The following is a 10,214-nucleotide window of genomic DNA, read 5'->3' as shown; positions in this document are numbered from 1 at the left end:
ATAAGTCAATTATATAAGGGTTGTAAAAGAAAACACAATAAGACTTTTGTTTTGGGCACACCACCCAGACTGCAGTATAGGCTGATTAATTTGAAGAGGTTGAGGGTGGGAAGCTGGCAGATGGAGAGATCAGATTATTTTAGGAAGCTATTGCAACAGAACAGGTGAAGGATGATTAAAGCCTAAGCAAGAGGAGTAAGTGAGAACAGGGAGGTATATATAGGTTCTAGGCATTGCTGAAATGTGATCAGAAACCTTTGTTTATATTTATGCTTGCAATGATAATGCGCTAAGTGAAAGAATAACCTTGTATACTCTCAATTGAGTCATTAGTGATTGATTCCATTATCTAATGTTCAGCTTTTGGTAGAAGTTATAGCTGGCTCTGCCTACTAACTCTCACTTTCTTTAGTCTTCATAGAGAGACTCCAAAAGCAGGCATGTTTTCTGCTAATCTCACCACCTTTCATCCCACTGTGTTCATCCTACTTGGCATCCCAGGACTTGAGCAATACCACACCTGGCTTTCAATTCCTTTCTGCCTCATGTACATCACTGCAGTCTTGGGAAATGGAGCCCTCATTCTTGTTGTCCTCAGTGAACGCACCCTGCATGGACCCATGTATGTCTTCCTATCCATGCTGGCTGGCACTGACATCCTGCTGTCCACAACCACTGTGCCCAAGGCCCTGGCTATCTTCTGGTTCCATGCTGGGGAGATAGCATTTGATGCCTGCATTACCCAGATGTTTTTCATCCATGTTGCTTTTGTGGCCGAGTCAGGAATCCTGCTGGCCATGGCATTTGACCGCTTTGTGGCCATTTGTACTCCCTTGAGATACACAGCCATCTTAACTCCTATGGCAATTGCAAAAATGACCCTGGCCATCTGGGGACGGAGCATTGGGACCATTTTTCCTATCATATTCTTACTGAAGAGACTGCCATACTGTAGGACCAATATCATCTCCCACTCATACTGTGAGCACATTGGGGTGGCCCGACTGGCCTGTGCTGACATCACTGTCAATATTTGGTATGGCATCTCAGTGCCAATGGCATCAGTTTTGGTAGATGTTGCACTCATTGGTGTTTCCTACACTTTGATCCTCCAAGCTGTGTTTAGACTTCCTTCCCAGGATGCCCGGCACAAGGCTCTCAATACCTGTGGTTCTCACATTGGAGTTATTCTCCTCTTCTTCATCCCATCCTTTTTTACTTTCCTGACCCACCGCTTTGGCAAGAATATCCCCCACCATGTCCATATCCTTCTGGCAAATCTCTACGTATTAGTTCCCCCCATGCTTAACCCCATCATCTATGGAGCAAAGACCAAGCAAATCAGGGACAGTATGGCTCACATGTTATCTATTGTGGGGAAGTCTTAAGATAGCTCATGGTTCCTTCGTAGTTTTCTCTTACCAGTAGGAGAAAAGAGAATTTGTCAACCAAGTTCCCAAGTTTAGGCACTATAGTGTGTTGTAGCAGAAAGCACACATGGGCTTTGAAATAAAATATATTTGGATTCAAATCCTGGCTTCCTTGCTTCCTTTTCTTTTCTTTTTTCATTATTCCAAAAAAAAAATTTTAATGTTTAAGCTTTAGTTTAATTTAAATGTTGCTTTTAATGAGGCCGACACCCACTGTGCAGACAGGGCTCTGGGGAAATGTTCATAGCAGAACACATCTGTGGCTCTTCTTTGGTTCTGGAGGGTCCACGGCAGCCAACATTGCTTTGTCAAATACATTGTTTAGGCCCATATATGTGAATGTAGAACACTCCACATACTTGACAGCCTTCTCTGGAGTGATAGGTTTCTGTTTGTTCTTGGAAAGTTTCTCAATAGTAGAGAGGGTCACCTCTGGGATGAATTTGCATCCCAACAAGCAAGGAAGGAGTCTTTGGACTGTGGTGAGTTGTCTCAGGTACCCATTTTTCTTTAACATTTTCAAATCAGGATGGAGAGACCACTGAAAAACAGACTAGAATTACATCTGTTTGTGGATAACTCAGTGGTCATAATCTATCATATCAATAATCCTTTGTCAGTATCAAAAAGCCCAAGAGTATATGTCTCTCCACCAACCGTAACTGTGACTGCATAGCTGTCAAAAACAATCAGTACATATTCAGATGGAAATTTGTTTGTTGTATAGGATATCAAGAGACCTGTCTTACTGATAGTACCATCACCCACAACAACACACTTAGTTGTCTGCATTGCTGAAATAATTTTGTATCCACTTTAAATATTTAAAATCTGATGTTGACCTCAATTTCTTCATCGAGGTGTTGGCAGCACTCTGTGGGGTCTCTTTAGCTTCTGGACAGGGGCATGTACTTGACCCTGGCTCCCTAACTTTCTGATTTTTGAAAATCAAGGGGAAGTTCTCATCTTTTGGAAATTTAGTCCTAACCTGTGAAATCCAACCACTTATATCTATGTTCTAAAGTTTATGTGAGGATTAAATTAAATATATAAACTACTTTGCACACTACCCAGCATTTTATAGGATATCAATCTTAGCCTTAGCTATAATGCTAACTTGAAGTTTGTCTCATGAGGAAGACATCTTAAATTTGATGTACGTGAGATTTCCAGTCTTTCCAGAGGCTCCTCTGTCTTCTCCTGCTTACCTTCCAAGACTATATCATGACTGTCATCATCTCCAACATCAATGTCATTATAATAAGTTTGTTGTATAGATTAAATTAGGTAATAAATATGAAAGAGTGCTTTTTAAAAAATAAACTAAGAAACTATCATCATTATTATATTTTAAAAATCCCTTTACTCATCCAAGAATTGGGATGAGTGACACAGACACAGGCAGTACCCATAGAGAGCCAAGGGTCTGAGTTGAACATATAAACAAAGAACAAGTTATGGGGTCACATTGATAACAGGAAGAATTATATATCACATAATATTCAGATGTTAGAAAGATGAAGAAAGCTAATATTCTATAATTCTATGTCCTCTTCTTGTCTATACCTTTTCCTAATCAGAGCCAGTTATATGGCCTTAAATTTCATTTACAAATTATGATGACTTCTGAATTGATATCTCCAGCTGAGTCTTTCCCCTTGAGATCCATATTCACATATTCAACTATTTCTTGGCATCTCCAGTAGTATGTCTAGTACTCAAAATAAACATATCTGTAATAGAAAGGATAGCCTAGGCTATGAAGCTATAAAAAACCATAAAATTTTAGTGAATTAGCAAAACAAAGTTCATTCTTCTCTTAAAGTGTAGTGTCTGTTAATAGGATCTCTCCTCCATTTGGTGGCTCAGGAATCCTGGATCCCTCCATCTTTTGATGTTGTCATATCAGCATACATTTTTCAGAGTTGCCAGAACAGGGAAGGAGAGAGAAAGGTGAGGCGCAACAATTATTAATTGTCTTGGTCTTGAAGTTATTCATCACTTTTGCTCACATTTTTGTTGGTGAGCATGTGTCCTCATGGTCCTAGCTCAACTGCAAAAGAATCTGGGAAATGTAGGAGCATTCATGGATTTGCGGTGAGTACTAATTGTCTCAGCCACCATTTGTACTTTTGGTCACTTAGTATTTCTCTGCTCCCTTTTCCAATGTATTGACCGTGCTCAAATCCCCTGCACAGGAGAGACCCTAAAGTGCCATTCAGGCACTCCATCCAGCTCAAAGTGTAGGATCTGGAAGTGATGTACATGTACCCTTCCATCTGATTTGGTGGGGTTTTTATTGGTCTAAGACCTATGATTTAAAAGGAAATTTATCTGTTGCTCCTCACCCTCTTATAAAACATATTATAGTATAATAGGGAAATTTAACAACCATTTGAAAAGGTGAAAAATGTGAAACATAGAATAGTAATTTATTTATGGCAATTTGGATATCCCCACTAATAAGACACTGGTAAGGCTCCATATCTTGGGTTTGAGAGAATTTTCTTGATTAGACCGTTTAGCAGAAACTCTCTTTATCCATTTGTCTCTGTGGCCCATGGAGGCTTCTCTCTGCAAACTTCCTTCTTTTCTTCTTAAGCCACATCTAAAATGGGCATTGGGGAATATGCCTTTCTTGGGGTCAGCACAGCCTTTTCAGTCTTCCTGGTGCTGAAAGGTTGGTGACCAAGAGTTATGTTAACTCTTTAATAGTCAAAGGATTTCTTAGTTGAGCTCTTGGTTTCTTTGGCAATACTGTGTATGTTTATTAAAGACCTAGTGGGCCTTTCATCTATTTGGTTCCACTTATGTACCAGTAAATATACCCCTAAATCTTTTAAAGATATAATTCTCAAGTTTTCTCTGTTTTTCCCTTTATCACTTTCATGTGCATCTCTCTGAACTTACTGGAGGCTAACTTGGAACTATAATACTTTAGTGAGAAGGTCCCACCTTTAATTTCACCTTTGCCTCAGTTGCTTTATCCGAGATGTTTATTGGATATGACACCCATAACATGATCTTTATCTTTGGACACTTTAATTAACTGAGAAATTTTATTGGGAGAGTTTGCTTGAAGATTTTAAAAATGATTTCTTTCTGTTTGGAGCTTACAAGCAGTTCATTGTTCCATCTCTGCAAGGCTCTGAGGGTTAAATTTTTTTTTTTTTTGTAGAGACAGGGTCTCGCTATGTTGCCCAGACTGGGCTTGAATTCCTGGCCTCACACGATCCTTCCAAAGCTTCCCAAATAGCTGGGACTACGGGCATGTGCCACATGCCTGGGTAATTTTTATTTATTTATTTATTTATTTTTAGAGATGAAGTCTCCCTATGTTTCCCAGGCTGATCTCCAACTCCTAGCCTCAAGTGATCCTCCTGCCTTGACCTCCCAAAGTGCCTAATCCCCAGTACCTGGGCCTACATTAAGTAATATGGCAAAAGGGAATTAAGGTTGTGGATGGAATTAAGATTGTTAAGCAGCATACCTCAAAATAGGGATATTATCTTGGATTTTGTAGGTGGGGCTAATCTAATCACAATAGTCCTTATAAATGAAAGAAGGAAGCAGAAGAATCAATATTGGAGTGATTTATTGGAAAAGACTCAATTGGCCATTGCCATCTTTGAAGATGGAATGGGACAACAAGCCAAGGAATGTGGGCCAGACTCTGAAAGCTGGAAAAGGCAAGAAAACAGATTCTCTCCAGAGCCATCAGAAAGGAACGCAGGTCTGCCAACACCTTGATTTTAGCCTTGTGAAGCCCACTTCGGACTTCTGACCTCCACAACTGGAAGATAATAAATTCACTTTAACCCACTAAATTTATGGTAATTTGTCACAGCCACAATAGTAAACTACTATACCCTGCATTCCAATTCTTCTTCCAAAGTGGCCAATTATTTCCATTCCTTTCTTTCTTTGCCATTCTTTCCATTTGGCTACCTCACTAAATGTAGCCAACACATATTACCAACATTACCAACATCTAGCAGCTCTTCTGCTAGAGCTATGGGTTTAGGAGGCAGGTGGTCTGCCCCCCTCACAGGCTACAGGATAATCAACTATTTTTCCGTGGTATAAAACAGATTCTGTGGCTGGGACCAATTTAATCACAAGGATCCTTTTCAGCTTCTGTTACCAGATTCTTTACCACCCAGCTACTGATAAAATTCTGCATCCATCTTGTTTTTTCCCCATTTTAGAGTTACTTACTTCCAGCTATAAAGATGAGTGAGAAAATGTAAAGAACTCATAGTCCTCTTCACTGCCAATTACATTCCCATTGATGTAAACTCAGTCACATGATCTCTAGCAGTCAATTAGCTTATGATGCATAAGCAATTCTTCCCCTTGCATAGGGTAGGACTGTTCCTGGGAAGTAGCTAACAAGCTAGTGACTACTTTTTTTTTTTTTTAAATAATCTTGTATCCAGATGGGGCCACATGACTATTATGGCCAAAGAGATGTGGGCAGAAGTGATGTGTGTCACTTCCAGTCTAAGGTAGTTAAATATCCAGTGTAGCTTTCCCATGTGCTCCTTCCTGTTCCTGGTGGTGTTGGAGGACACGTGCCAAAGATAGCAGCTTAAAGTGAAAGGAATTTGGAGCCCTAAGTCAATGCTTAGAGGGGAGCCATCAGTAGAGTCATTCAACGAGCAACATCATCATTTTTTCATTTTCCATGGAAACAACAAATAGCATTTTATTGTGTTAGCTAAAAATTTGAAGTTGTATTCTTACTAACACAGCCACTGAATTAGTCTGATTCTCAGAATTTTTGAATGTAAAGAATCATATTTAACTAACAGGATTTTATGAGGACTAAATAGGATTGCATTTGGGGTAATTTTTAAGCTGCCAAGTACTTCATATAGGACATTAGTATTATTTTTATGCCTCTTCCAGGTGGAAACATAGAAGCTATTGGGTTAATATTGGAACTGTTTTCAGTGACTGCCTCTCTCCTTCCTCTGTCCTTTGGAATCTGAAATTGCTGATCACTGGTGGAAGAAGCAGTCTATCCTGTTGGAAAAGAATGCAGTTTCTCTCCTCATAGCTATCTCCAAACACAACTCTCTTGTAGTATCCTTTTGTGGGACTTATTTTTTCCTATTTGAAATGTCAAAAGATATCAAACAACATATGGAAAGAGGAAGTGGAAATTTTATCCATCCATTAGTGTACTACTGTTTTTCAGTTGTTATTACTTGTGTTCTTGTTATGTGGCATCACTGTTATAAATAGGTGAAAACACATGGTCCAATTTTGCCTTGCCTATAGATATAATAATGCCCTTGCTAACTAGCTGACTCTATCAAAGGGAAGATGATTCAAGATTGCTTGAGTTTTGATGGCCTAAGTTTCTCACACTTGGACTTTCAAATGTACTGGCACAAGTTAGGCTTCTCTTCCCAAAATCTGCCACAATGCCATGTCATTGGATCAGGGGAGTCTTCCAACATTATCCACATGCCATTCTGAAGCCAACCTCCACCTTTGCTGATCCATACTCTGGTGTTGAAATAAATAAGAAACAATTTTACTAACCTTTCCTTCTTTCTGTTTCTGGACATATATCATTTTTCTTATGTGGAAAGTTCCCCTGTAGAAACTTTTGTTACCCTTTATACTGCCAATGAACTATAAGACTTCCATTAGGATTTTCTTACTTCATTAGAGAAGTTCAGGTAGTATTGAATGTTAAAAAAAAGTGGTTGGGATATTCCTTTTAGGACTTTAATGCAAATTAACTCAAGAGTTGGTAAAGAGTTTGTGAAGTGACAAAATAATTTCTGTCAAATTTTTGACTTACATTTATATAATTAAGCAGGTCCTCTAGAATGACTTTTTCTGGAGGACTTAAATCTACTGTATTAACCATCAGACAGAAAAATTTCTGACAACTTTTAAATGAAATTTTCTTTTATTGAAAGAGAAATGATACATAATTTCAACTTGTTTTGTCATCTTAATTAGCATTTTTAAAAATTAGTTGAATAGAGAGAAAAGGTTAAACGCAGGGACTCTGAGGCCTGGCTGCTTTGGTTCAAATCTCACCCTGCAACGTCCTTCCTATGTGACCTCGGGCAAATTTCCCAACTCAGTTTCTTCATCTGCAAAATGTATAAATAACAGTTGTGCTTGCTTCATAGGGTTGTTACAGGAATTAAAAGTGTTACTATTTGCGAAATGCTTAGAGCCGTGCCTTACACATACTAAGTGCTATACAAAAGAGGTATATTAATTTGAATCGATGTTCCTAGCAATTGAGAGAGATGAAATAATAACCAAGGAATGTAGGGCTCCAAAGCCTGTGCTTTTTCTGCAACACTACATGTAATGTTCTGTCATTTGAAGTTGTTTCACGTCCTGGACACATACTCACCCAAACCAAAGAGCTTCTGGAAGGCCACTTTCAGCTCCTGGGTCCTAAGGGCATATACCGTGGGGTTAAGGGCTGGGGGAATGACAATCTGCAGCACATTGAGGAGAACAGGGATGAGGGGAACCCTTCTTCCTGCCAGGTGAGTGACAGACACTACAACAATAGCTGTATAGAAAAAGAGAATGAGGATGAGGTGGGAACTGCAAGTACTCAGGGCCTTTGATGTTGCTTCAGCAGAGTTCAGTCTCAGTACAGAGCGAATAATCAAAGCATAGGAAGCACAGACCAGACCCATGTCACTCCCAATGACAACCCAGACCAAGACTAACTGGTAAAACCTGTTAATAGTGATGTCATCACAGGCCAGACTGGTGACCCCCAAGTTAGAGCAGAGGCAATGGTTAATCTCATTCCTGGAGCAGTAGTTTCTCTGGGCAGCCAATACAGGCACTGGGATGGTCAACAGGCCATTCCTGAGCATCATGAATCCTGTGGCTTTGAACACAAAAGCTTCAGTGACTATGGAAAGATATTGAAGTGGGTGACAGATGGCTATGTATCTGTCCACTGCCATGCAGAGGAAGATACCAGACTCCATGCAGAAGAAGCTGTGGATGGCATAGATCTGAGCAAAACACTCAGGGAGGCTGATGGTCTTGGCATCAAACCAGAAGATGGCCAGGATGTTGGGCATGATGGTGGTGGCCAGGCCAATGTCCACCACTGCCAATACACCCAGAAAATGGTACATGGGCTCATGTAGCATGGGCTCACGTTGAATGGTGACCATGATGAGGATGTTGGCACAAATAGCTAAGAGGTAGAGCAGAGCTAAGGGCAGGGAGAGCCAGTGCTGCCACTCATGAATGCCTGGGAGCCCCATCAGGATGAACTCAGACACTTGAAACCTTGAGCTATTCATTATTCTCAGGGCAATATCCATATCATGGGATGTCTAGTTCCCAGCATCTGCCTGTGGATTAAGGGGAAACAGAATAAGACTGTGGTTAGCTGAGGTGAGGGTCAAAATTCTGTAGGGGAATAAGGCTCACCCACAATAAGTCTGTCCTTTTTAACATAATGCATTCTCTATCCCCCTTGAGACCCTTGAGAGAAGTTCAGGTAAGAACAGAAAGGATTCTTTTGTATGTGTCTCATAAGTGTGATGATTGGGTGTTCATGCAGACATAGTAACAAGGTTTGAGGGAGGCACATCTCAGAGATGTGCCTCCCTCAAACCTTGTTACTATGTCTGGCACATTACCTGTTTGTTGGGAAACAAACCATCAAACAAACAAAAAGAACAGAACAGGCAAAATAGATGCTAAGATGAGGATTTTAGTAGAATATTTGGTAGAATAAAACTGAAGATTTGCTGGCTTTATTTTTCTGAAATTCTGGGTGGATTATTTATATGGGGAACATGCACACAAAGCAGGAGACATATATGTTATAAAGAACCTGATTCTCAGCAGGTGAAGTTAGAGGGCAGAGGTGTTGTTTTCTTTCTTGAGGACTCTGAGGAAGAGAATAAGCAGCCATCATGGAAACCCAGACCATTTTATTTTTATTTATTTCAAAATATTAAGGGGGTCCAGATATTTTAAGTTACATGGATAATTTTTGTAATGCTTGAGGCCTGGCTATAGGTGTGCCTGTCACCCAAATAGTGTTCATAGTACCATTAGGTTGGTTTATTCACTTCCTCTCCCCACCCCCATTGCTTTCTACTGAGTTTTACTTCCCTGTGTGCACACGTGTGCTCATTGGTTGGTTCCAGTTTAATAGTGAATACAAGCGGTGTTTGCTTTTCCATTCTGGAGATACTTAGGAGAATGGTCTCCAGTTCCATCCAGATTATTGTAAAAGGTATTAATTCATCTTTTTATGGAGTAGTATTCCATGGTATACATATACCACGTTTTATTAATCCACTCATGAATTGATGGGCACTTGGATTGATTCCACATCTTTGCAATTGTGCTGCAATAAACATTCAAATGCAGATGTCTTTTTGATAAAATGACTTCTTTTCCTTTGGATAAATACCCAGTAGTGGCATTGCTGGATTGAATGGTAGGTCTACTTTTAGTTCTTTGAGGAGTCTCCTTACTGTTTTCCATAGAGGATGCACTAATTTGCAGTCCCACCAAGAGTGTATAAGTGTTCCTTTCTGTCTGCATCCATACCAGCATCTATTGTTTTTGGACTTTTTAATAAATGCCATTCCAACTGGGGTAAGGTGATATCTCATTGGGATTTTAATTTGCATGTCCCTGATGATTAGTGATGTTGAGCATTTTTTGATGTTTATTGGCCGTTTGTCTTTCTTCTTTTGAGAAGCTTCTGTTCATGTCTTCTGTTCACTTTTTTAATAGGGTTGTTTGATTTTT

At 39.7% G+C, this 10,214-nt stretch overlaps 2 protein-coding genes and 2 pseudogenes across 2 annotated transcripts; 2 read left to right on the top strand and 2 right to left on the bottom strand.

Moving 5' to 3' along the window:
- The first annotated feature begins 440 nt into the window (after positions 1–440).
- Positions 441–1,388, top strand: LOC138384164 (olfactory receptor 52B2-like). The gene has a single exon (XM_069469439.1). The coding sequence runs from the start codon at positions 441–443 to the stop codon at positions 1,386–1,388; it is 948 nt and encodes a 315-aa protein (XP_069325540.1).
- A 283-nt stretch (positions 1,389–1,671) lies between these two features.
- LOC138384163 (cell division control protein 42 homolog pseudogene) lies at positions 1,672–2,222 on the bottom strand (annotated as a pseudogene).
- A 5,576-nt stretch (positions 2,223–7,798) lies between these two features.
- LOC138384881 (olfactory receptor 56B34-like) lies at positions 7,799–8,764 on the bottom strand. The gene has a single exon (XM_069470540.1). It carries the CDS (start codon positions 8,762–8,764, stop codon positions 7,799–7,801), a length of 966 nt encoding a protein of 321 aa, XP_069326641.1.
- Positions 8,765–8,958: 194 nt separating this feature from the next.
- On the top strand, positions 8,959–9,095 carry LOC138385645 (small nucleolar RNA U13; annotated as a pseudogene).
- The last annotated feature ends 1,119 nt before the right edge of the window (positions 9,096–10,214 follow it).

The sequence above is a fragment of the Eulemur rufifrons genome, chromosome 6 (assembly GCF_041146395.1).
Source record: "Eulemur rufifrons isolate Redbay chromosome 6, OSU_ERuf_1, whole genome shotgun sequence".
NCBI lineage: Eukaryota > Metazoa > Chordata > Mammalia > Primates > Lemuridae > Eulemur > Eulemur rufifrons.
This window is presented reverse-complemented; position numbering and strand designations above follow the sequence as displayed.

Bases quoted from the DNA above. Each gene is read 5' to 3' on its own strand.
- LOC138384164 (XM_069469439.1), top strand. From the start codon at position 441: ATGTTTTCTGCTAATCTCACCACCTTTCATCCCACTGTGTTCATCCTA.
- LOC138384881 (XM_069470540.1), bottom strand. From the start codon at position 8,764: ATGGATATTGCCCTGAGAATAATGAATAGCTCAAGGTTTCAAGTGTCT.